The sequence below is a fragment of the Pseudophryne corroboree genome, chromosome 4 (genome assembly GCF_028390025.1).
Source record: "Pseudophryne corroboree isolate aPseCor3 chromosome 4, aPseCor3.hap2, whole genome shotgun sequence".
Classification (NCBI taxonomy): domain Eukaryota; kingdom Metazoa; phylum Chordata; class Amphibia; order Anura; family Myobatrachidae; genus Pseudophryne; species Pseudophryne corroboree.
Window position 1 is genome coordinate 290358333 of NC_086447.1, and position 27218 is coordinate 290385550.

Below are 27218 nucleotides of genomic sequence, written 5' to 3' on the forward strand. Positions count from 1 at the left end.
GGAAGGAGTAAAAGGGGTAAATTGGGCTGAAAGGGTTTACTAGGACATGAATGGAAAGTATCAGTGGGGGAAACAAACAGAAAAAAACAAGGGGGTTTATCATGAGAGCTGAGAAAAGAATGCTAGGAGAGAGAGGGAGAGAGAGAGGGGGAGGAAAAGTGAGAGGGAGAGAGTGGAGGGCGAGAAAAAGATGGAGAGAAAGAGAAATAGGGAAGGAAAGGTGTGTGTGTGTGTGTGTGTGTGTGTGTGTGTGTGTGTGTGTGTGTGTGTGTGTGTGTCAAGTGCCAAATAAATTGAAATCCATTTTTCATTTCACACACTTTCAAAATTGGCAAATAACATTAGAATTGAGTGGCGCACATCATCTAGTGTAATATAATCATCTATAATCCTTGAATTATTCATATTTCCATGTCCCCAAAAATTAACCTTACAGGGAAAACCATTTCCTCCTGACCTCACAAATTACAACCAGATAAATGCCATGGCTCAGTCACCCATAATGTCCTATGCTGGTTATAGCTCCAGAGACTACTTCTTGGAAGAAGGTAATTCAGTCCATTTATAGTTAGACCAGCACTGTTTCCACTTGAACACTTTGGTAGTGGGAGATTTGGAAGTGACTGTGCTAATCATTTTACATACTGTAGCTTTTATGCCTCTGTGGCTCCCATGCACCACTTCCACTTACAGTATCATAGGGGGGGCATTTACTAAGCAGTGATAAGAGCGGAGAAGTGAGCCAGTGGAGAAATTGCCCCATCAACCAATCAGCAGCTCTGTATCATTTTATAGTATGCAAATTATAGATGTTACCTGAGTGCTGATTGGTTGCCATGGGCAACTTCTCCACTGGCTCACTTCTCCGCTCTTATCACTGCTTAGTAAATTTCTTCCTTAATCCATTGTATAATGCTGAGAACTGAGATGTTCCTCGCACCCCTACCCTGTAGAGCCTGCTGCTTTGCTGCTCACTAGCTGTTGAAGGATATTATAAACAAGGTGTGTAGTATGAGAACAGAGGATTGGGAGAATTATTAGGTAGCATCGTGAAAGCATTCCAAGCATCACCTAGAGGCACAGTATGGAGTCTTGCTGCCCAGAGCAAATGCATTTTACAGTGTCTCCCTTTTTTGATGAGAGGAAGAGGGAGAGAAAGAGGGGAGGGAGGGGGAGAGAGAGAGGGGGGAGGGAGAGATAGACAGAGAGGGGGAGGGAGATATAGCGGGGAGGAGAGAGAGGGAGAGATGGGGGGAGGAGGGGGGGAGAGAGAATGGGAGTATGCTGTGAGTGAAGGACTAATAATGTACTAAGCAGTGATAAAAGTGGAGAAGTGAGCCAGTGGAGAAGTTGCCCATGGAAACCAATCAGCATTGACATAGCATTTATAATTTGCATACTATAAACATACACAGAGCAGCTGATTGGTACCCATTGGCAACTTCTTCACTGGCTCACTTCTCCACTTTTATCACTGCTTAGTACATGTCCCCCTAAGCTTCACCCAATCCAAGATCCTTGTTCATGCAGAGATGATGATACAGCAGCTGAAAAGCATGTGATGGAGGATACTCAGACAACATGCCCCCCTGTAGAGTCATCTGGGACATCTAAGGCTCCTCTCCTTTGGTTTTTCGTGCCATGGTTGGTCACTAAATCGTGACGTTGGGGCGTGCCCCTGTCAGGCAGCGTTACACAGTCTGGGGGGAGAAGAAGCGAGAGAGTGGCCCCCTCCTCCATCTTTGACCGGGCACAGAGGCTGTCATTATCGTAACCGGCAGGCTCAGGGGCTACACTAGGCAGTGTTATGGGCCCTACACACTAGTGGATATGCCACCAAGGTGCCCGACGGACGATACGGCCGACGGACGACCCGGCGACAGGAGGGGGGTTACGTGAGGGGGGAGTGAAGTTTCTTCACTCCCCCCCGAGACCCGGCCCCATAGCCCTGCAGGCTAATATGGAGGAGATTGTCCATATTGGCATGCATGTATAAACAAGCCGACATCAACGATGAACAAGCGCAGGGCCGCACATTGTTCATCGTTGGTGCATACACACTGAAAGATATGAACGATATCTTGTTCATTAATGAACAAGATCGTTCATATCTTTCAGTGTAATCGCTTAGTGTGTAGGGCCCTTTAGTGTCACTGTGGGGGGGGGGGAGCAGAGGGGAGAGGGGAGGAGAAGAAAGAGAGTGGCCCCTCCTCCTCCCCCAGCCGGATAGATGTTAATCTCCGTATTCAGCGCAGGTAGCAGCTACATTTATTTACAGTTCTGGCGGCAGGCAGCGCAGCGGCATACAATAAGTCACTGTGACTCACTGTATTGCCAGCGGCTGTGATCCCCTTCACAGCAGCGAGCCTTGGTGCACTGCACTGCACAGCCTGCACTGGTTCCACGACTGACACTCCTGCAAGAGCCCTGCAGCACCCCAGGGTACAAGGCACCCAGTTTGGGATCTACTGGATTATACTTTGCCTCCAAAACGTAGGGTTTTATTATTATAGCGTATAGGTTGTGGTAATTAACCTTTTGTATCACCGCTTATCGATGTAATACAGAGGGAAAAATACAACAGCCCACAATTTGGGGTGCTGGAACAATTAAAGCAAAATAGTCTCAAGATTTAAAATGGTATTTTAGTTTAAAAGCAAAAGATTGGTTTTACTTTTAAACTAATTGCCACTTTAAAGCTAGTGACTAAGGGGCTAATTCAGACCTGATCGCTGCTGTGCGTTTCCGCACAGCGGGCGTTTCCGCACGCAGCCGCTGTGACCCGGGATGCCACAAGTAGCTCCCTGCCAGCGCGCAGGAGCTGCGCAGGTAGGGAGCTACTAGTGAAGTATAAAAGCATCGCCGCTGTGCGATGCTTTTGTACTTGTGTGTGGGGGGGTGCAGGGCCTGACATGCGGGGCAGACTAGCTCCGTGCTATGCGTCCCCCCGCATGTCAGGGTGGCTGATCGTAGCCGTACAAACTTTTGCATGGCTACGATCAGGTCTGAATTAGGCCATATCTCACTTGAATTGCGCCACCTTCTGTAAATTGCGGGCTATTATATCTGGCCCAGAATGTTGTACCACAGGTACTGTGTTTATCAGGGCAGAGTTGCTATGGGAGCCCTGGTCAAATTGCTGCTCCTCAGTGAAGGTTTACTCCCTGTCCCCGGCAGCCTAATCCTCTTGGTGAAGGGTTAAAGCGATGTGCATGCCCGGTTAATGGTTACGTATGTGATTTGATCTAGAAGGGATCAAGTGAAGCTGGATATAAGCCAATGCCATCATTTTTAACACTTGTTAAGCAGTTATTTAACACTTCTTACATTGACTAAGGCTCATACAATGGTATATATTAATTGGTGTTATATGAGGATATGAAAAAGCTTTTTTTTAATGAATAAATACTAATAAACTCCTGTATATGTACTGTCTTGTAGACTTATAAGGTACTCATGGTCATAATTATTTATTAAAAGGAAAAACAACCTAGTACCAACTATGTAAATTGTTTCCGCAGCAAGAGACAGTATGCCCCTCTCTTCACTTCAGTTTGCATCATTAGCTTATATTGCTAACAGCAGAAATGACTGTCACACTGCAAATTTCTCTTACTGAAGGACAGAAAATATACAGTCATAGGGATAATTCAATTAAATGTGAGCCGCCAATGACAATTACAATAGGCTATTATCTGTTGGACCTCCTTAGGGTGCGAGCAGGGCCGATTCTAGACCAAGCGGAGCCCAGGGCTTAAATTTCCTTTGGGCCCCCCCCAGAAAAAGAACATATCTTAGTTTGAGCAGAACAATATGTGGTGCAAGCCAGGGTGCAGGTCAGATTGAATCTTTGATCTTTTTTTATTTTTTATTTACCCAGACTGCATACTTTTTCCTGCATTTTGCATTTTAATTCAATAATGGTGTGCTAAGTACTTGGGATTATTATTTTAACTGACCCCTCTATACCCTACACTACATCCCTGACACCACTATAACTTACACTACATCCCTGACCCCTCTATACCTTACGCTACATCCCTGACCCCTCTAGACCCTACTCTACAGCACTGACCCCTGTATATCCTACTCCACATCACTGCCCCCAGTACTGCCAGATACATATAATGTCTTCAGTACTACCAGATACACATAATATCCACATTACTGCCAGATACACATAATGCTCCAGCAGTGCCAGTTACACATACTGCCCCGTGAATAGTGCCAGTTACACATACTGCCCCCTGTATAGTGCCAGATACACATACTGCCCCCTGTATAGTGTCAGATACACATACTGCCCCCTGTATAGTGCCAGTCATACATAAAGCTCACAGTAGCTGTTACACATAATGTGCCTCCCCAGCAGTGCTCACCACCCCAGGCCTCATCCTCTGCCACTGCACTTCTGCTGGGCTGGGTTGCTGCTGGGCTGCCTCCGCTGCCATCCACATCTGGGGGCAGGAGTGCACAGCGTACGCCTTACCTGCCCTGTCACTGAGTCCGGTCTCCGGTAGCAATTTAAATATGGCACCAGCTCATGGGCCGGCAGCCAATCAGGAGCCACAGCTTCCAAACCGCGAGCTCTGATTGGCTGATGGCCCTCACCACATTTAAAATGGCCAAGCGTTGTCGAAAGCTGGCCCTGTATATGGCACTGGTGGTGGGAGAGAGCGGGCAGGCACTGTCATATTGACAGAGCCAGCGGTGTGACTGCTCTGGGCGATTGCCCTGCTTGCCCGCCTCTAGATCCGCCCCTGAATGCGAGCAGAAATCAGATATGTCTCAGATATGTTACTTTGTGATTCAATGCTGATAAATACAGCCAGGTACTTATCCAACCTTGCAATACTATTAGGGAGGCGTCTGATTGGCTCCAAATTTATTCTGCAGCAGGAGAGTGACCCCAAATATACAATTAATGTCATTAAGAACTATTTTCAGCATAAAGAAAAGCAAGGAGTCCAGGAAGTGATTATGTGGCCCCCACAGAGCCCTGATCTCAACATCATCAAGTCTGTCTGGGACAGAAGGATTTGAGTAAAAGCCTATATCTACAGAAGATCTGTAGTTAGTTCTCCAACATGTTTGAAACAACCTCTCTGCTGAGTTCCTTAAAAAACTGTGTGCAAGTGTACCTAGAAGAATTGATGCTGTTTTGAAGGTGGTCACACAGGGATTGGTTAGGGGGGGGGCGGCTGCACACGGACCTCTCAGGCATTAATACACCCCTGATAGAAAGTTCTTGTATTACCCCAACTATACTTTTTTTGGGGGACTAGCCCCATAGAGAATTCCTTTTTGGAGCACTCTTTTGAATAAATTTAGAAAAAATATTATGTAAAGATATGATGTATATGATTAAAACGTAACCTTTATTTCTTATCAGTATAATATAGATAAAAAAGAAAAAAGTTATTTGTTATAATACAGAGATATATATTTTTTTCTTCCTTTTTAGGGTCAAATACTTTCAGAGATTATAAATCCTAACAACACATAAATAAAATATCCTCCCTAAAAAGGGGGGGCAAATAGGACTAGTGGCTTGGTGTTTGATGGAATTCTAAAAGGAAATAATAGCTGGACTATTAGGAACTTAATCCTGTACACATACACATAGATGTTGATGGTTGCTGCTTATGATAATTGTTATAATCGATATTATCAAATTCTTCCTTGTTTCATATAAATAGGTCCTACAATTAGAACAAATACAATAGGGAATGTCAGACAGTCACTTTCTCTTATCCCTGAAGTGCTCCTTCAAAGCTATTACATTTAGCATGAATTTTCCTATGCAACAGTATGTAGTGATATTGTTACATTTATGATTATATCTCTTCAGTAGCAGTATATGGCAACATTATTGGTAAGCATTTAACCATAACCCATATATTAAATTGTCATTTCATTGGTAATTGATAACCCACACATAAAACCTCTCGTTAGGTATGGATTCAACTGTTGCCTTTATCTAATCATGCATCAATTAATTTTAAGTCCTGCATTGTTAAAAAGATAATCTTTTTATAGCCCTTAGATTGATTCTAAACAGCTACAAGAATATACAAATGTGTCTATGCTACAATGAAATGAATCTGCATCCTCTAAAAAAAAGCATACATTTTTTTTCTTCCAAAAAAGCATACAAAATATCAATTCCATATCCACAGTGAAACATATCTTATTTATGGAGTCTGTGCACAAACATTAACAGCATCAATGTTTCCATTATTTATAAATGACATACAGTTTGACATCAATAACAGTACATACAAGAATTTGTCTCAAACTATAAATGGACCTTTATTAAGGTTATAATTAATAAAGTCTATTGGTCAAGGGAGTGTGTGGAAAAACATAAAAAAAGAATAATGAGAATTAGTACAGCATGTATGGCAGATATTCCCATCATATGAGCGGAAGAAGAGTGAGAGTGGGAATACTGCTATGCTGATAGAAAAACAGACCCCAGTATCCCCCGTATCTCCGTATTCGGTGTTAGAGAGGCCCTGTTACCAAGTGCATTGCAAGGCTTCAATGCGCCGCGGAGACCGGAGGGACACTTGTGAAAAAAGAGAAGCATAAAATGAAGAATGTAGTATATTGCCAGATCCTCGATCACAGCTGTTGTAATATAATAATGAAGTTCAAATTCTCTTCAATTTGAGTCGTTATGCTGGTGCAAATACATAAATGCCAAGACACACTCTCTTAAAGAATAGTAATAATAAATGATGAAGAGGTAGATGAGCAGATTCTCTTTAGCTGCACTTGTAGTTTTAAGCAAAAAGAGCTGCTGCGTAAAGGGGGAACAGGAGGGAAATATGGGAGAGAGAAAGAGAGAGAAGGGGAAAAAAAGACGTTTAATACCAGACCGCCGACCGCGGCTGTGCTGTCAGGTGCGTCCTCCCAGCTCTCATCACGATCCCATATCTGGCAGCTACGTCCTCCTGATACCCGGAGAATATAATAGTCACAGCAGCATTACTGGTCCAAGAGTCAGGTGTAAATTCAACGGCCCGAAAATACAGCGTCCTCCTGCAGAAAGGATCTGTATGGAAATTTGGAGCAACTCAGCTAGCAGCTGGACGTACGTTTCACCTACTGGGCTTGATCACCATCCTGCCAGAATATCTCTGTGTCCACTATTTTAAATGTCACAGGCCCACTCAGCTGTCAGTATTCAAATTTAATTAAAAGCAATACTAGGCTTCATAAAATTAGTAGCCGCTGAATTAGTAGGGTTTCAAATATAATTATGATACAATGTGATTAATCAAATTCATAATATAATTAAAAAGGTGAATTGTGAAGAAATCATAAAAGTGTGCATTTAATACAGTATTAGTATACACAAAGAAAAAGACCCGTACACATAAGAGTGCACAAGTCCACTAATCTGGATCCAGGTGTATATGTTAGCATGTGCATATAACTGCATTTTTAAATGCATACATATATACATAAAAAGTAATTGATATAAAGTGACTATACAGTATGTAATTTTACATTGAAATACTCACATGTCACTTTAATTATTTACACCCTCTAGTGTCAATTGATGCAGAAGTAACATCACACAAAACAAAACAAACAATAATACACCTAACTTTCCAGCATCATAGGTAACATGCGGGAGTTTATCTATTTTCCGCATGTGGCTCCTTTCCAGATGAAGGTTCTCCTATTCCTTTCCCTTATTTTCTTCTTTTCTTTCTTCCAGCTCAAAAGTACATATATTGGCTATGGATATTATGACTATGACCAACAACACAGCATCCTGGTGGATGTTTTATTATTTTTTATTTATATTTAAAAAAATCCTTTCTATTATATTTTTCTATTTTTTAATTTTATTATAAAAAATATTTTTGAATGAAGAACGATCATGTCCTTTATGCGTGTACATATAAGCAATGTGTGCAGATATGATATGGATATGCAGCCTATAATGATTACAATTCAGGATCTCTATGATCAATGTCAGTGTAGATCACTAGTTTCAGACTATGCAGATCTGTTGCACTGTTATGCATTAAAAAGCTGTGTACGCATGCGCACACGTGTGCGTGTATTATGCGCGGCTGTGCGCTTGGATACACAGCCCGTAACATATGACATTTTATGGAGATCTCAGTTAAAGCTCTTAGTGAACCATATTAATAATGACTCATCTAATTGTCTGGGATATATAAGGCCTGCATATATACTATGCTGACTTGTTTAGTTTCTAAAGGAATTTTATATATATATATATATATATTTTTATTATCTTTTGATTTATCATGGGAATTTTTGAAATCTTGGTGTAAATTCAGTTTAAAATAGTGATAAACTACAAATTAATATAAATCTCTTGTACGAGCAACTCATTTGTTCATTAGTGGACTTGTGCACTCTTATGTGTACGGGTCTTTTTCTTTGTGTATACTAATACTGTATTAAATGCACACTTTTATGATTTCTTCACAATTCACCTTTTTAATTATATTATGAATTTGATTAATCACATTGTATCATAATTATTATTTGAAACCCTACTAATTCAGCGGCTACTAATTTTATGAAGCCTAGTATTGCTTTTAATTAAATTTGAATACTGACAGCTGAGTGGGCCTATGACGCTTAAAATAGTGGACACAGAGATATTCTGGCAGGCTGGTGATCAAGCCCAGTAGGTGAAACGTACGTCCAGCTGCTAGCTGAGTTTATCCAAATTTCCATACAGCTCCTTTCTGCAGGAGGACGCTGTATTTTCGGGCCGGTGAATTTACACCTGACTCTTGGACCAGTAATGCTGCTGTGACTACTATATTCTCCGGGTATCAGGAGGATGTAGCTGCCAGATATGGGATCGTGATGAGAGCTGGGAGGACGCACCTGACAGCACAGCCGCGGTCGGCGGTCTGGTATTAAACGTCTTTTTTTCCCCTTCTCTCTCTTTCTCTCTCCCATATTTCCCTCCTGTTCCCCCTTTATGCAGCAGCCCTTTTTGCTTAAAACTACAAGTGCAGCTAAAGAGAATCTGCTCATCTACCTCTTCATCATTTATTATTACTATTCTTTAAGAGAGTGTGTCTTGGCATTTAATGTATTTGCACCAGCATAACGACTCAAATTGAAGAGAATTTGAACTTCATTATTATATTACAACAGCTGTGATCGAGGATCTGGCAATATACTACATTCTTCTTTTTATTCTTCTCTTTTTTCACAAGTGTCCCTCCGGTCTCCGCGGCGCATTGAAGCCTTGCTTGGTAATAGGGCCTCTCTAACACCGAATATGGAGATACGGGGGATACTGGGGTCTGTTTTTCTATCAGCATAGCAGTATTCCCACTCTCACTCTTCTTCCGCTCATATGATGAGGGAGGGCAACAGATGGGAATATCTGCCATACAAGCTGTACTAATTCTCATGATTCTTTTTTTATGTTTTTCCACACACTCCCTTGACCAATAGCAGAGCGGTAACTAAGGGGGGGCTAGGGGGGCATGTGACCTGGGCGTCGGATTGGAGGGGGCGCCGCAATGCTTACACCCCCTCCGAGTCCCGATGCGCACAGGTCCCTTCGTCGGAGCAGCACAAGGCTGCCGTGTGAAGAAACTGAAAATAAACTACAGCTCCCAGAAGCCCTTCCTGCGGGAGCTGTAGTTTACTTTCAGTTTCTTCTATGTGGACATTCGTGTGCTACCTGTTGTGCCCTAAGAGGGGGCACAGGGAACAAGTTACCCCAGCCCCCCCTGCTGCCTTTGATCACCGCAGCAGTGCACTATTGCACTGCTGAGCTGGAAAAATGAATGACTGCAGCCTAAGGTCCGAAAAAGGGGCGGAGTTACACGGCACTGTGCTCACAGTGACAGGCCAGCCAGCACCATCGAAGAGAGGAGGGGAGAAGAGCAGCAGCACAGCACAGCCTAAATAGTGAGTGTGACACAGTGAAGGGGCACTGTATGTGTGTGCAACTACTACATGTGTGTGTATGAATGTGTTGTGCATGTGTGTGACTGTATGTGAATAGGTGTGTCACTACATATCTGTATGCGTGCTTGTGTGTCACTGTATATATGTATGTATGTATGTATGTATGTGTGACTATGTATGTATACAGGTGTGTGACTATGTATGTGAGTGAATGTATGCGTGCGTGTATGTGTTTAGATGTGTGACAGTATGTATGTGTGTGATTTTACATATGTATCAATGTATGGGGTATTATTTTCTTTTTAATTTCATCTGTAGCCCAAATGTCTAACTAAGGGAGTCATTCCGAGTTGATCGCACGTAGCAACTTTTTGCAGCCCGTGCGATCAACTAGACGCCGCCTATGGGGGAGTGAATTTTAGCATAGCAGTGCTGTGATCGCTTGTGCAGCCCTGCTATGCTAAAAAAGTTTTGTGTAAAACAAGACTAGCCCTGCAGTTACTTACCCTGTGTGATCGATCCAGCGATGAAGGTCCTGGAATTGACATCAGACATCCGCACCCCAAACGCCTGGACACACCTGCGTTCGGATCTTCACTTCCGGAAAACGGTGAGTTGACGCCCCAAAACGCCTTCCTCATGGCAATCTTCTTGCAGTTGCCGCTGCGACCGCTTTCTTCGTACGTGGCGTCGCTGCCCGGAGACTGTCGTCACCAGGCAGTGACGCGCCTGCACAATGCGGCCGCCGCACACGCACAGTTCCGACCCGTTCGCATCGCTGCAATGAACCGCAGCGTGCGAACGGGTCGGAATGACCCCCTGAGTCCATCTAAATGTCTAGAAAAGAAGCTATATAGTAGCTACCAGCACTTTGCTCTTATGGAGTATATATGGGTTGGGGTTACGTGGCCGGTGCACAGTCAGCATACCGACGCCAGGATCCCGGCCGCAAGAATGCCGTCAGGGGGTGAGTGTAAAAAAGCCCCTTGTGGGCTTCGCTGCGCTGGCCACAGGTTCTATTCCCGCTCTATGGGTGTCGTGGACACCCATTAGTGGAAATAGCCCGTTAGCTGGTACTGGCTGATGGCATTGTCAGCCTTCGCAGTTACACATGGTGGTGGGTTGGCTGTCTGTGCGTGTGTGTGTGTAGGGGGGGAGGGCGCCGGATTACTGTTTTGCCCCGGGTGACAAAAATCCTAGTTTCGGCCCTGCCAATAGGCTTTATTAATTATAACCTTAATAAAGGTCCATTTATAGTTTGAGACAAATTCTTGTATGTACTGTTATTGATGTCAAACTGTATGTCATTTATAAATAATGGAAACATTGATGCTGTTAATGTTTGTGCACAGACTCCATAAATAAGATCTGTTTCACTGTGGATATGGAACTGATATTTTGTATGCTTTTTTGGAAGAAAAAAAATTGATGCTTTTTTAGAGGATGCAGATTAATTTCATTGTAGCATAGACACATTTGTATATTCTTGTAGCTGTTTAGAATCGATCTAAGGGCTATAAAAAGATTATCTTTTTAACAATGCAGGACTTAAAATGAATTGATGCATGATTAGATAAAGGCAACAGTTGAATCCATACCTAACGAGAGGTTTTATGTGTGGGTTATCAATTACCAATGAAATTACAATTTAATATATGGGTTATGGTTAAATGCTTACCAATAATGTTGCCATATACTGCTACTGAAGAGATATAATCATAAATGTAACAATATCACTACATACTGTTGCATAGGAAAATTCATGCTAAATGTAACAGCTTTGAAGGAGCACTTCAGGGATAAGAGAAAGTGACTGTCTGACATTCCCTATTGTATTTGTTCTAATTGTAGGACCTATTTATATGAAACAAGGAAGAATTTGATAATATCGATTATAACAATTATCATAAGCAGCAACCATCAACATCTATGTGTATGTGTACAGGATTAAGTTCCTAATAGTCCAGCTATTATTTCCTTTTAGAGTTCCATCAAACACCAAGCCACTAGTCCTATTTCCCCCCCCCCCCCCCCTTTTTAGGGAGGATATTTTATTTATGTGTTGTTAGGATTTATAATCTCTGAAAGTATTTGACCCTAAATAGGAAGAAAAAAATATATATCTCTGTATTATAACAAATAACTTTTTTCTTCCTTATCTATATTATACTGATAAGAAATAAAGGTTACGTTTTAATCATATACATCATATCTTTACATAATATTTTTTCTAAATTTATTCAAAAGAGTGCTCCAAAAAGGAATTCTCTACGGGGCTAGTCCCCCCAAAAAAGTATATTCATGTGAAGTTTCTTCATAATTCTAGGAGCACCTCCAGCTTAAATAAATCATACTGTATATAGGATTTCCTTCCAGGATTCTTTCTAGCTGGTTCTTATTTGATATTTTCAGTATTCATTAGTCTGGTGCAAGAATCAACCTTAGCTTTAGAAATTACCCCAACTATCCTGAACCCCACAGCAATTTAATTATAAATATTATAATTTTGTCTATATTTTCTTTTAAATATCCAATTTTTAACTCATAAGAAGAATGAATATATTGTAAGGTCAAAAACTTTATTTATGATTACATGTCCTTTTGCAACCTTTCATTTACAACCCAACTAAAAAGGTTAAGTTTCACTGGGCTTTAGTTACACCTATAACCACTTGAATGGCTTTTTATGCTGATTACTAATGTGTCAATGTAAGTCATCTAAACAGCATTTAGCACGTTCAAATTTCAGAAAAGAGATAAAGAAGTGTTCACCTGTCCAAATACTCCAATTAGATTCCCAAGTACATCACTGACACATATACTGCAGTCTGCAGAACAGGAAATGATCAGGAGACCACAGCTGTGTGCGCAGGTTTCTACGTGTGTGACACAATCAGCGTGAGTCTGGAATGATGCAACTATAGGAGGGACGTCAAAACTCTTGTTTTCGCTGTAATGAATGCAGTACTCCTGTAGCAAAAATGTAAAAAAAAGATCAATCACAAAACACATACTGACTGCAGTGCTGAATTCATAAACCTGCATTTATAAGACTGCGCTGAACTTTAAATTGCCAATATTCTACATCATACCCAGTAGCAAATGCAGGATTTCTAGAGGGGGTTTCCAAATGCAGTCCACAATCTACCACTCTGCAGAACATTGGAGCAAGTGCGTGAGTCTGGGGGAGCGGTAGAATAACCTAGTAATGATCCTGGGCATTAATGTTTACATTGGTCTTTTTATACACTGGATACTGTATGGAGATCCCGCAGTGTGTGAAGGTAGAGACATCACGACATTGGGTGGTATTCAGTATACCGGTTTTTGGGATCTCGGCGCACAGTATACCGGCTCCGGAATCCCGACAACCGGCACACCGAGACCTTTTCTCCCTCTTGGGGGTCCATGACCCCCCTGGAGGGAGAATAGATAACATGGCGCGCGTAGTGCCCCACCATGCCCGCAGCGTGGCGAGCCCGCAAGGGGCTCATTTGCGCTCGCCCCGCTGTTGGCAAGCCAGCGGTCGGGATCCCGGCGCCGGTATGCTGGCCGCAGGCAACTCATACCACACCCCACAACATCATAACGTCTCTTACATACTACATAGCGCAAGGAGCTTCGGCTGGCAGGCAGCGCTGGAACAGGGCTAAAGAAAGTATTGTGCTGTATACTTGGGACTGTGGGCATGTGTATAAGGCACTCTGCTACAAATGGGCAAGTGTAAGGGCCACTGCTACAAACGGGCATATGTAGGGGGCACTGTTACAAATGGGCATGTGTAGGGGGCACTACTACTACTGAACATTGTGTAAGGGGCACCACCACTATTGGGCATTGTGTAAGGGGCACTACTACAAATGGGCATGTGTAATGGGCTCTATTACAAATGTCCATTGTGTAATGGGCACTACTACTATTGGGCATTTGTGTAAGGGGCGCTTCCACTATTGGGAATTTTGTTAGGGGCAGTACTACTATGGGCATTGCCCCAAGTGCCTCATTCTCCTGAGAATAGATTCCTGTGTGCATGCACAACGTCTATTTACAGGTGCTCTGCTAAGCATGGCAGAGATGCTGGGCTGCCCCTGCAGACTCTGGCTGCACTGCCGGCTTATCCTCAGTGACAGAAGCCAGGCACTGCACGATAATGTCACAGTGCGTGACCAGTGTTATGAAGGGCTCACTGAAGAATGAATGTTAGGATCAAGACAGAACACTGCTAAATGAGAAATGGTCATCCTGTGTATGAGGAAACATATGGGGGCATATTCATTATCCTTTAAAAGTCACAATTTCTACATTCCCGAGGGGATGTAGAAATTGTGACATTCATCAAACTCTGTAAAAGCATTTTTCCGGAGTTTGAGTGTGAAACTGTTCGCCATCCTGAGATGGCGAAAAGCCCTGAATCTCTTAACAAGCTGCTGTTTACATGGCAGCTTGTGCAGGAGGGGGGCCACGGCCGCAGCGCAATCTGGTAGACACAGAACTGAAAGTCCCAGCAGGGGGCCGCGGCAGCAGCAGACTTCACAGCGCCGCACATCATGGGTAAGGATGCAGGGGGGCGCTGGGGGTGTCATACAATGGGGGCAGCAGGCGGTGGGCTCTGTCATTATGGATGCGGGTGTCTATTGAATTTAACTATTAGCTGCCGGGTTATTGGGGGGTACAGATGCCTGCGGTGAATGAAATGTAAAAAGCGCATGTGCAGTGGTGTGAGGAAGTCTTCATGGACACCTCAGCGGCAGGGAGAAAAATGTCTCTTTTCCGAAAAGCTGCTTCAACAAAATAGCAGTGATATTATTATATGGGAGGCATGATGAATACTGAAAACATTGTGTAATGAGAGGGTGAGAACTGAAAACTGAAAATTCTCATTTTCACAATTTTTTCATGATGAATATACCCCTTAGTAAGAAACTAGTGTCTAACACCTGTGCACTGAGAGTGGCTACATATATATAACAGGAGGGCTGGGCATATGTCAAGAGATAGCAATTTTGATAAATAGACCCCCTAATCAGGACGTTATCCTAGTCTCAGGTGCCAACTTCCTCCATATCTTTGCCTGCATAATTTTTGTTTGTTTTTTTATGGTGAATTATACATTTGTCACATATCATTATCTCAAGGCTTAGCATATTTATTATCTAATAAGTGTATATTTACTTTATTTAGAGCATTATTGTATATTTAGAGCATATTATTGTATAATTAGAGTATAATTGCTATACCATGGGCATACAAGTGTTGTGATGCTAGTATTTCACAATGCCAGTAATTGTGGGGGTGGGACCACAATGATGCAGGCACAGTATTACACTTCCCACACCGCCCATTTAGCCGTGCCATCCCCTCATAGCACAAGATGGGGGAAGGCCTTGTGAGGCATCTCCAGCCTGTCAGGCTGCCGCTTTACTCTTCAGAGCATCCAGGGGTCTGTCTCATGCAGAGAAAGCCCAAATAGTCCCAGAAGAGGCCCCCACTCTGCTCTTCTGGCATTGCTGTACTCCCTGCACTACTCATGAAAATCTAAAAATTGGCCACAAATACAGTAGAGATAAAAATACAACAGCACAGAAATCCCACAAACTAGGGTTGGCCATCGGTGTGCTCTCCATCGATGGCTACTAGTTGGGTAAAGTAGTACGTGGCCACCGATGGTAACATACTATGCTATGAAGGACCATTGATTAATTCACACACTGATGTCATCCCAGTCCTTTAACTGACTTGCCTGCAGGTCAATCACAGTCAGTGGGAGGAGCTTCACAGGTGTCAGGGCAGGAGCTATGCGCTGTGTGTCGGCACTCATAGAAAAAAAAATTGATAGTTCTATACCATCGATGGAGGGGAGCTATGTGGTTCTCCCCTGTCTATGGCAAAATGATTTGATCGTGAGTTCCTCCTTTGCGGAGGCTTGCACAGAGAGCTGTACGTAGATCCACAATGTGTTGGCATGCCATCTTTCTACATGACTTTGAGAGAATCACATTGTCTTTATTCTCTCCAAAAAAGAGGAATGATTATAATTTGTAGCTCTGCTTTTGCACAGCAACGTATAGAGAGGACTTGAGGAATATGTTGTTCATTTCTACTTGTGTGTAGAAAATGTTTATGGTTGACTTTTCTAGAAAGTGTCCTTCATAAACCACATGTAGTTTGCATAAAATAAAGAGGGCATGAGGATTATTTACTTATAAGGAAAAGAAAGAGCTGGAAAATGGGTATGGTCAGTTGATGGCACCAGACCATAAGCACTAAGGGGTCTATTCATGAAGCATTGAAAAGTGTGGAGAAGTGAGCCAGTAGAGAAGCTGCCCATAGCAACCAATCAACATTAAAGTAACACTTTAATTTGCATTTTATACAATTGTATGGAGCAGCTGATGGCATGCCATGGGCAACTTCTCCACAGGCTCACTTCTCCACTCTTTTCACTGCTTCATGAATAGACCACTAAGGCCCAGATTTATCAAGCCTTAGAAAGTGATAAATAGCATGGTGATAAAGTACCAACCAACTAGCCTGTAACATGGAAGTTAGTAGCTGATTGGTTGGTATTTTATCATTGTGCTATTTATCACTCTCCATGGGCTTAAGTGACTTACACCAGGGGCATGTAAGAAGTACAAAGCAGGAGTTCATGTACATTTTTTCCTTACATTTCTCTGAATTACAAGGTCAGCTGTGATTAGAAAATAAAGTATCAGTCAGTGTAACAAACACTTCATAACCCGTCAGACCCCAAACACATTACAGAAAAGATTAAAGAAATTTAGTGCAAGATTACAAAGAACGTGTTCTCAAATGAAAAGCACCAGCCACATCCCATTGCAAGTCTACTTGTCTACTAAATTCAAGCATTTACATTTGTTCTAAAGGCAACTTAATTGCATGTAACATTCATGTGGAAAACAATCATACCAAATAAAACAGTAGACATTTGCATTTTTACTTTTACTTCTGTTCTGTGCTTCTTTTCTCCATTACAGCATGTCTGACACAGCTTAATATATGTACATATCTAATGTGTTTTAAACATGTAACCCATTTGCATTTTATTATGTATATTTTATATTGTACACATTGATCACAACATTTATTTTTAAACAATGTCAGCTGTTTTACCTTCAGGGATTAACACAAAAAAATGCTTGCGGCCCATGGGAGAAGCAGCTGGTCCTCAGATCTACACCTGCAGTCCTGAGCGTTTGCCCAGTGACTATATCAACCTGCATCATGCATAGCCATAGCGTGTAGTATTTGTCTTGGTGCGCCTCTACTGGATTGATGTGTAAACCGAACATGGTTCAAGATAAACTTCATGGTTCAAGATAACCTGTCTGATTAGTGATTGATATATAGCCGGAATTTCATGCGAAATAGATTTTATATATATATATATATATATATATATATATATGAAAAGCAAAAAAGAAGAAATACCTTTCCTGCGCTAAGGGTAAGCAGCACTACTGAAAGTCCCCCTGTTAGTGGGAACTTAGAAATAGATGAACACAATAAAAAACAGAGTGCGCTATAACATATAGATTGAGTGAATATTATTCACTTCACAAATCGTGATCGACGGTTCTCTTGGATTCTGTTCCTCTTAGTAACTTCCCAATTGGGGCCTACAGAGAAACCCACTCACCAGAGAAAAATATTCACCAGACAAAAGGTACAACAAATTAATAATAGAGCTTTGATGAAAAAAATGTTAATACATGATTTTGTATAACATCATGACTTATAAAATAAACAATCAATTGGACACACACCGAATTGCTTAGATGGCATGGGGAAATAGCCTCCTCACCTTAACGGTGTGAGCTCAAAGGAGGATACTCAAAGCAAAAGGATAGTGTACAATAATCGATGAACCCTACACGTTTCGTCCTGATGGACTTCTTCAGGGGATAAAATAATGTCTAAAAACTTAACATGCTGGGATTCACAAGGGGAACTACCAGATTTTAATTGGATTCGTAGAGGACCAATATATTACGTATAGCTGAATCTAAAATTAAAATATAAAATGCTCGGATTCAATATGGTCAGTTGTATTACTCAGACCATAGTGATTTTAGAGGCTATTTGCCACCTCTAGAATTTAGATAAGGATTGCTCAGAGCTGGTGTGGTCAGTTGTATTACTCAGACCATAGTGATTTTAGAGGCACTTTCCACTTCAATAGGTGATCCACAGTAAACGTCACCAAACGCAGGTCTGAATTTAGACAAAATGAAAAATGTAGAAAATCCCTCTTCACACTAGATAATCCAAGGTCCGTATCAGCAACAAAGGTCAGAACTAGACCCAATAGGAAATCTGAAAAAATCCCTCTTCTCACAGCATGAATAACTGATTTGTGTACAGGAGTGCGTACAAAAAAAGGAGGTCCAATGGCTAACACTCCACTCCAGCCTATCACTGGATCATCTGTTCATGACAGTCAGGAAGAGAGGATTTTCTACATTTTTCACTTTGTCTAAATTCAGACCTACATTTTCATTGCTTCTCTCCCTGATGTCACATTGAGATCATACAGTATACACCTCAGTTTCTTTCTTGGTCACTAAGCTATACAATAGTAAAAATGCCATCCAAATTCATCCAGCAGTTTTTGCATGATGATGGAACAGTCAGACAAATAGACAAGAATTATTATTTTATTCCCATCTATATTCAAAAACAGTCCCTAGAAGTACATTTCTCAAAAAAATCGCTATGTACAGACAAAACCCTTACAGTTTTATTATATGTATAGATTAAAAAGGCATTTGAATACTAGTGATTACAAAAGTTAATATACTGTAAACCAAAAGTGCTTTCCTCCCTCCACATACAAACGACACATGTGTACAAGGCTTAGATGCGTGCAACGCATGATTAGTGATTTCATTATCAATGAGGGTTATATATGCACAAGAAATACATTATTGCAGAGGTCAGGCACTTTTCTAATAGGCAAATCCGCCTGTCTATCTGCTGGACGCTTGCCCTGGAGACTGCCTGTATTGGGCTTTTTGATGTTCATCTGCACAGACACTTTTCACAACATTATGCAGGCTTGTGCTCTGTGACAGAAATGTCAGGAAAAGTGAAGATGTCACTATGTCTACTGTCACCTTGGATTACTGCAATAAATACTTCTTATCATATTCTTACTTAGATCTTAAAGAATACCTGAAAGCAAGGGCACATCAAATATGCTTTTATTTAACTTTAAAAATCAAGCTTTTTATATTATGGTATTTGTGTATGACAATATATGTGTCCTTAGTAATCCCCTTTTCACGCTGCCATAAATATCCCGGGTTATTGCATGTAAACGCGCAGCAACCCGGGAAATTGTGCAGCTTGAAAGGGCTATAGGACTGAATGAGGGTTAATCACTGAAGCTGAGCTGGTTTGTTAGGCATGAGAGAAAAACTGCGGTATGACACTGCATTGATTGACTTTAGTAGAAGGTGGAACTAGGCATCATGGGGTACACAGGGCTGCCATCAGAAATTGTGGGGCCAGAGACTGCCAGAATAGGCAGGGCCCCCCACCTCCAACTCACCCTCACCTTCTGCTCCCTTTGCATATAGGCACTCGCAGACCAGCAGCCAAGCAGGAGTTGCTCCTGATTGGTTGCTCATCAGCGAGGTCCAATTGGCTCACGACTGGCTCCAAATTCAAAATGCCACTGGCGCTGTCCTTCAGTGGCAGTGTGCAGTGCGCTCCAATACACACCACTGCCATGCGGGCCCCCTAGTGGTCCCGGCAGACTTTCCCTGATGGCTGACCTGGGGGTATGTATATGTTTGGTGGTCTGTGACTCATGCCTCTTTGCTGCTGACGACTCTCCTTCTCTCCCCTTTTTTTTCTATTGCAGATCTCTATGTACTAGACCTTGGAGAGATAGAAAGACAAACATAGGTGTGCGCAGGGGGGGGTGCCTGGTGCGCACAGGCACCCCCTAATGTCTGGCACCCTGATCTCACATGCCTGATGCAGCGATTGCCGTGCAGGCTGATTACTGTCCCCTCTGCGCTGCACCCTGCAGGACTGCATTACTGACCGGACGCCTGGGTTAATCAAGGGTGCCACTGCCACCGGCTTTCAAATTCCCAGCTCCACCTCCATGTACAAAAACAGTGTGATGTGATGTGATTACGTCATGCTGATCACAAGCCCATCCGTCACACGCCCACCTCTCTCCTTCTATGCAATGCCAACGCCAGCCACTGATGAGGAGCAGCATGCAGCCAGCGTTCCTCTTAGGAAGACAAATTCAATATTGGCAGACGGCCGGCAGCAGCATTGACAGGTCACTTGTTTTTCCAGCAGCAGCAGTAACTAGTCTGTGACTGTCAGTGTCAGTGAGTGACTGACTTGTAAGTAAGCTGCTGCAGCTTGCATGGGAAAGAGAGGGGGAGCCAGACCAGGCTGTGGAGGAGCAGTGTAATTGCATGAGTGCCATCAGGAGTGCTTGTTTGGTGCACACCACAACATCTGACAATATCTGCTTTATTAGGGTTGGTACAAAGGTGGATATTTTTTATGCGTTGACCATCAATAGATGGTGCTAGACACGCCCAAAAGGCGGTGCTAGACACACTCCTCCCACGGTGCACCCCATAATAAAATGTGCTGCGCACGAGAGTGAAGACAAAGAAGATAAAGTACCAGCCAAGCAGCTCCTAACTGTTATTTTTCAAACTCAGCCTGTGACATGGCAGTTAGGAGCTGATTGTCTTGTATTTTAATCTTTGTCCACTTTATCTCTCTCCAAGGCTCTGTACATATACCTCGCCGTGTGGTGGCAGAGGGGGGATGCTGTCATGTGACCGGCACTCGGGATCCCGGTGGTCAGCATGCCGATGCCAGAATCTTGAATGCTCAAAATGCCAGCCGACAGAATGCCGACCCACAGGGTCTATTCCCACTTGTGGGTGTCACTGTCCACAACAACCATAGAGTGGGAATAGAACCTGTGGTGAGCGCAGCGAGACACCGAGCCCACAAAGGGCTTGGTTGACCTCGAACATCCCCCTGCCGGCATTCTGCTGCCGGGATCCCGGGGTCGGTATGCTGACCGCCAGGATCCCAGCAGCCAGTAACGAAATCCCAAGAGGCCAGTGACTCCATCTCACCAGATGGGTCTTACCGTATATCAGAAATAGAATCAGAATCACTTTATTGCCAAGTATATCAGTGCACAATACACAAGGAATTTGTTTCCGATAGCCACCGCTCTAAGACAGTATACATACATAACAAGACCAAACAAACATGGGGTAGAGCAGCATGATAGGTTCGTAGATACATGTGCCAGGTTGAATTGCAAATGGAATGGGCTAGGTCCCCATCTAATTTATTAGGGTAGTTGCTTGGGGGGAAAAAATGTTCCTGTGTCTGGCGGTTCTCACCAGTTGCGAGCCGTACCACCTCCCTGATTGCAGTCTTCTGAACATGTCGTGATCAGGGTGGGAGTGATCACCGATGATCCTTTACACCAGCTTAGTAACCCTTGCCCAATATATATTCTCAATCGCCGGGAGATTTGTCCCTATGATTTTTTCCGCTGCCCCCACTATTCACAGTAGTCTGTTCCTGTCATGAGTTGAGGCTGAGCCAAACCACACTATTATCGAGATGCAGATAACAGACTGGATAATAGCTGAGTAGAAGAGCCCCAGGAGTTCCTGCATCAGTTTGAACTTCCTAAGTTGGCGTAAGACAGGCATGTCCAAACTGCGGCCCTCCAGCTGCTGTGAAACTACATATACCAGCATGCCTTGACACAGTTTTGCTGTCAGAGAATGCTAAAGCTGTGTCAGGGCATGCTGGGATGTGTAGTTTCTCAACAGCTGGAGGGCCGCAGTTTGGACATGCCTGGCGTAAGAAGTACAGCCTCTGCTGGGCTTTCCCAACAATGCCGTCGAAGTTGGCCTTCCACTTCAGATCCCTAGCAATCGTGGAGCCTAAAAATCTAAAGGATTCAACTACCACTACTGCACTGCCCGCAACTGTTAGTGGGGTGAGTGTACGGGGATGCTTCCTGAAGTCTATGATCATCTCAACCATCTTTGATGTATTTAACTGTAGATTGTTAGCGCTGCACCAGTTGACCAGCCGATCTACCTCATTCCAGTAAGCAGTCTCCTCTCCATCCGTGATCAGGCCAATTAGCGTGGTGTCGTCCGCAAATTTAAGAGTTTCACCGACTTGTTCCTGGAGATGCAGTCATTGGTATCAAGAGAGAAGAGGAAGGGGGAAAGGACACACCCCTGGAGGGGCGCCCGTGCTGGTTGACCTAGATATGGTTATGAAAGAAGTCTTGCGTTTAGCTGCACACTTTTTTGGAAGGAGAGTGGTGATTACACTCCTCTTTGACGTTTAAGGCTCTTGCAGTTGCAGTCTTCTATTCCATCTAATTAGTATATTGACCTGCCTGACCCCTTTTCCCTCGCCTACAAAGATTTTTATGGCTTATGTTATTAATGAGATTAATGGCCTATTTAACATCAATTACAATATGTGTTTTTATTTGTAACATTAAAGTTCTAAAGATTTTCAGTTGATTACATTTAAGGTGTTATTGGCAAGGGTTACAAGGCGGAGTCGGCTACAAGTAGTTTAAAAGTCCAAAGTTTAAAGTGCTCTACTGACATCCATTAACTGTACAAGCCTCCACAAGTGGACGTGCTCTGCTCCTTACAGTGACTATCCTTGCATTCTCCCTGGAATCCTGTGGAGGGCCATTCCAACATACTCAAAAAACCTGCTCACCTTGCATTCAACACTTCCTTGCTACACACAAACCTATGTGCGCGTCGGCAAAAAGAAAAATACACACACTCAACCAAAATAGAAGAAAAACATGTTGTTTTTTTACTGCGTCTCTGTATTTTATCTGGTTCATAAATGACATCCAGTATTTGATTATTTGTATAAAAAAGTTATAGCTCTATGCTTTTCTGTAGTATCAGATTTATATTACCTGTATGTTCCAAATTTTTATCCATCCATCAAGATCTCCTGTTATGAGATAGTTGTTTGTTTTGTCAATGGTCATAACTATAAAACTTGCCCCTTCATGAGCTACAAACTCTGACATTAATTGGTTTTTAAATATATTCCAAAATCGAACATAGCCAGATCCTCCACAAGACACCAAGTTTGCACCACCTGTAATGAAAAAGTGAATATTACGGTCTACAAAATACTAACGTTTTCCAAACTATTCATTTTAGTGTCTTAAAACAGTATGCAGTTATGTCAGCATTCAGAATGTTGACACAGTCCACGCTAATTTTGATTGGCAGACACCAGCCATGGGGAGTGGAGTCAAAGTCACAGTTAGGGATAGAGCCGACAGGGTCAGTGATGGGTAAAGTAGGGAAAGTTAAAGGCACACTTTGGGAGAGAGGGCAGAGGCACCTTTAAGGATGGAAGGGGTAAGAGGCACACCTTTGAAAGAGAGGTTTAGAGGCACAGTTTTGAAGGTGGGAGGGGGGGGGGTCACAGGCACACCTTTGGAGTGAGAGTCAGAAGCACACAATTGGAGGGGGATGAAAGGAACACCTTTGGAAGGTGGGATCATCGGCAAACCTTTGGAGGGTTGGGTCAGCGGCACACCTTTGGAGGGGGTATCAGAGGCACAACTTTGGAGTCAGTGAGCAGAGGCACACATTTGGAGAAGGGTGCCAGAGGCACACCTGAGGAGGGTGGGGGGAACAGAGACACACCTTTAGATAAGGGGGTCAGAGGCATACCTTTGGAGGGGGGGGCCAGAGACATATTTGGAATGGGGTTAGAAGCACACATTTTGAGAGACATCAAAAGCACACATTTGGATGAGGGATCAATGGAGAGTGAGGGGGTCAGAGGCACACTTAAGGGAGGGGCAGAAGCACAATTGGGGATGTTTTTGACAAACGCAGAGAGGCAGATGCACACTTAGGGAGGGATGGATAAGAGGCACACATAGGAAACCCCTCCATGCCATAACTCAGGAAGCATCAGTATGGCAAACACTGGAGGTATAATGGAGTATTAAGCAGGGGTGAGGAGAGAATCAAGACAAGTGGTCTCATTCCTAAATCCTGACTGATGCCTGCTATGACAGGGGTGCCTGGAGAATGCTATTCCCGTGATCCCATCTGAATCCGATTTTTCGGCTTCCACTTATCAGTGTCATACAGCAGGAGGCACACAGTGTTTATGATCCTATCATCAAACTGCTTCTTAGCATGAAGGAAGCATTTTTCAAGTACATTCTGTTAAATGATAGGTAGATTCTCATTGGTTGCTAAGGACAACTTCTCCACTCTTTTCTATTCTTGATACATCAACCCTTAATTGGTCACATCTGCATGTGAAGAAGCCATTCGCAGGGGGGTCATCGGAGCTGCGGGCCCCCCTCTGAGCCCGGGCCCAGTATATTAGCCCCAGCTGTACCCACCTGATAGCAGCCCTGATTATGTCAACTTTCATAATGTCAACATTCTGGAGGTGTCAACATTGTGAATGTTGACGTATTAAATGTTGACATTCATATTCTATTGACACTTTGCTGTCAAAATTCTGAATGTCAACATAATATACCACACCCCTAAATATTATGATAAATAACAAAGGTAGATGTTTAGTGAGAAGAAAAAAATCTACTTCAGCTTCCATTTTTGTACCTAACGTTTTCTAAATACATGTTCTCATGTGCTAATAAGACTCCCATTCACATGACGATAAAGTGCCTCATAGATGACTTTCCCAAGCGTCAAAACCCTTATTATTAGCATTATATACTATTACTTATATAGCGCCAGCATATGCCAGGCCAGTACCAAGGAGGCTGCTGAGTAACGATGAGCTGTCCCATTGATGTTTTATTGATACATTGTTGCAGCAAGGGATATTTTCCCTTAAATATGTTGCATATTGCCACAAAGGTGCTGTTTATGATAAATAGGCCCCCACTTGTAATAACAAAACATCAATACTTTGTTTGCAAGCTTTCGATATGGATCAATACCGCTCCCCTGTGCTGCTGTGGAGAAGCTACAAAGCATTATTATCAACATTTGGCTTCTCCCCCCTGGCTTCTCCTGTAGGGGAGATGGAGCGGACTCCTTTTGGGAGAAAAGTATAAATATTCACCCTCCTCACCATGGACTCATAATTTGCGGAATTATGCTCCTCATCTGGCCCATTTCACTACAGAGGCAAGTAGACCAAACAGAGTGCAAATTGCACGGTAGGCAAATCGCTGGTTCGTGGGAAACAGGAGGTGAGAAAACAATGCAATGCACATCATTTTGGTCCTTACCCCTCCATACGGAGCAGCTATTCCTGGTATTAACTCCATATCCTTACCATTCCATTAATCTATCTACTCTTCTGGGGGACTTCCGGGAGAGTAGGTAAGTATGTTAAATTCTGTCCTGGCTACACCCTATCTGGTGGCTAGTCACATCACCCGTACACGCCCCCCACCCCCCTTCCCCCCAAGACAGCTTACTTAGATTTCTTCACTTCAACTTGCACCCACATGCTAGCCACATTCACACTTTAGACACAATTCAGTAAATACGGTGAGGGGGTACAGTTGCTCCTGCGTTATAGCTCTGGGCTGTGTCTGTGGTGATATAAAGTGTTGCTATTCAAAAAGGACATCAAAGTAGGAAAAGAAAGCCAATTTGTAGGGGTGAGCTTTAAAAAAAGGGGATTCTCTCAAAGTTTACCCTCTGCCTTGAGAGAACCGATTGAATAACTTGATCAAACTAGTTGTTCAATGGGCACAGGGCCTAATTCATATGTATAAGTGAAACAAAGAAAGCACGTAGGTTTGGATCTGGAATAAACTATGTTGCCATTCAAAGGGGAGCAAATATATTTTTTACTGTGTACGGTAAATACTGGCTGCTTTTGCATGTAGCCCACAAATGTTAGAAAGCTCTATTCTTACACTGCAATTTAGATTTCAGTTTGAACACACCCCACCCAAATCTAACTCTCTCTGCACATGTTACATCAGCCCCACCTGCAGTGCACAATGGTTTAGCCCAGTTGCTTTAATGACAGAAATGAATCAAGCCCACAGTGCGCCAGATCACTCAGTAAATAGATGCGGTGAGTACGGTATGCCGGCGGCCAGGATCCCGGCGGTCAATATACCGACGCTGGGATCCCGGATGCCAGAATGCCGTCAGGGGGCAGGCGCAACGAAGCCCCTTGCAGGCTCGCTGCACTGGCCACGCTGCGGGCTCGGTGGCTTGCTGTGCTCGCCACAGGTTCTATTCCCACTCTATGGGTGTTGTGGACACCCATGAGTGGAAGTAGCCCCTGTTAGCTGGGATTCCGGCAATAGGCATTGTCAGTGGTCGGGATGCTGGCGTCGGTATCCTGACCGTTGGGATCCCGAATGCCGACAATGTAATTGCATCCCAAATAGACCAGTGCACCTTTATACTGGATGAAATAAATACCTCATGTGCTTTGACATGCACTCATCACTACAGTGTTTCTTTAACACATGTGAAATGAAAGACACTCAGCCAAGTCTGTAGAAGTGAGATTAGGCAATGTGTGTGAGGTCATTGTACACTGCCGTGCTCTCTATTTGATGTCACACTGACTGCAGCTAGTAAAAAAGTCTTCATTCTTTAAAATCTAAAAACCAAAAAGATCTTGAAAGTGCCCCTGACATGTATCAGTGTAATTAATACTGTACTCTTCAAAGTGAACCATTTCAAAGCAAATTAAATTAGAGCCAAGGATTTTATTTATTTATTTATTTATTTTAATAACATGAATTAATCAGGAAATAAAGTCTTGGCTGTTGAATAGCAGCATATCACTTGGTGATACAAGTTATTATTTAGGACTTTCATTGTCTTTTTTGTTAAATTACTTTGGCTTATGCACCATTTCAGGACAAGGCTTCTGCACACAGTACAGCTGCTTTTTTTGTCACAATCTCAATTAAGTTTATTTTCCTAATTTTCTAATAAAACACTGTTTATTGATACCTCATTCAAAAAAAAGAAATAAGTCATTACATGGGCCTGATTTAGAGGGGATGCAATGCCAAAGTTTGAGCGATTTTGTTATTTGTTTTGAACACGCTTGCGTCAGAGTCACACTGTGCACATGCAAAGTTAGATTACCGACAGCGGTCGCAGTGAGGACTTGGATGCAGTCAGGGCTAGATTAACAACTGCTGCAGCTCTAGGCCTTCCCATGAAAATAGGCCCAGACATAGCAGCAGACTAGGGCCAAAATTT

The 27218-nt window shown here is 43.0% G+C and overlaps 1 protein-coding gene across 1 annotated transcript in view; it reads right to left on the reverse strand.

The window, feature by feature from the left end:
- The window catches only part of WDR49 (WD repeat domain 49), a 459475-nt gene that overhangs the window by 79804 nt on the left and 352453 nt on the right, over positions 1 to 27218 (reverse strand). The window contains exons 14-15 of the mRNA XM_063916191.1: positions 22934 to 23121; positions 12706 to 12903 (exon numbers count right to left, since the gene is read on the reverse strand). Of these exons, the coding sequence (XP_063772261.1) occupies positions 12706 to 12903; positions 22934 to 23121 (386 nt within the window). The remainder of the gene's footprint in view (positions 1 to 12705; positions 12904 to 22933; positions 23122 to 27218) is intronic.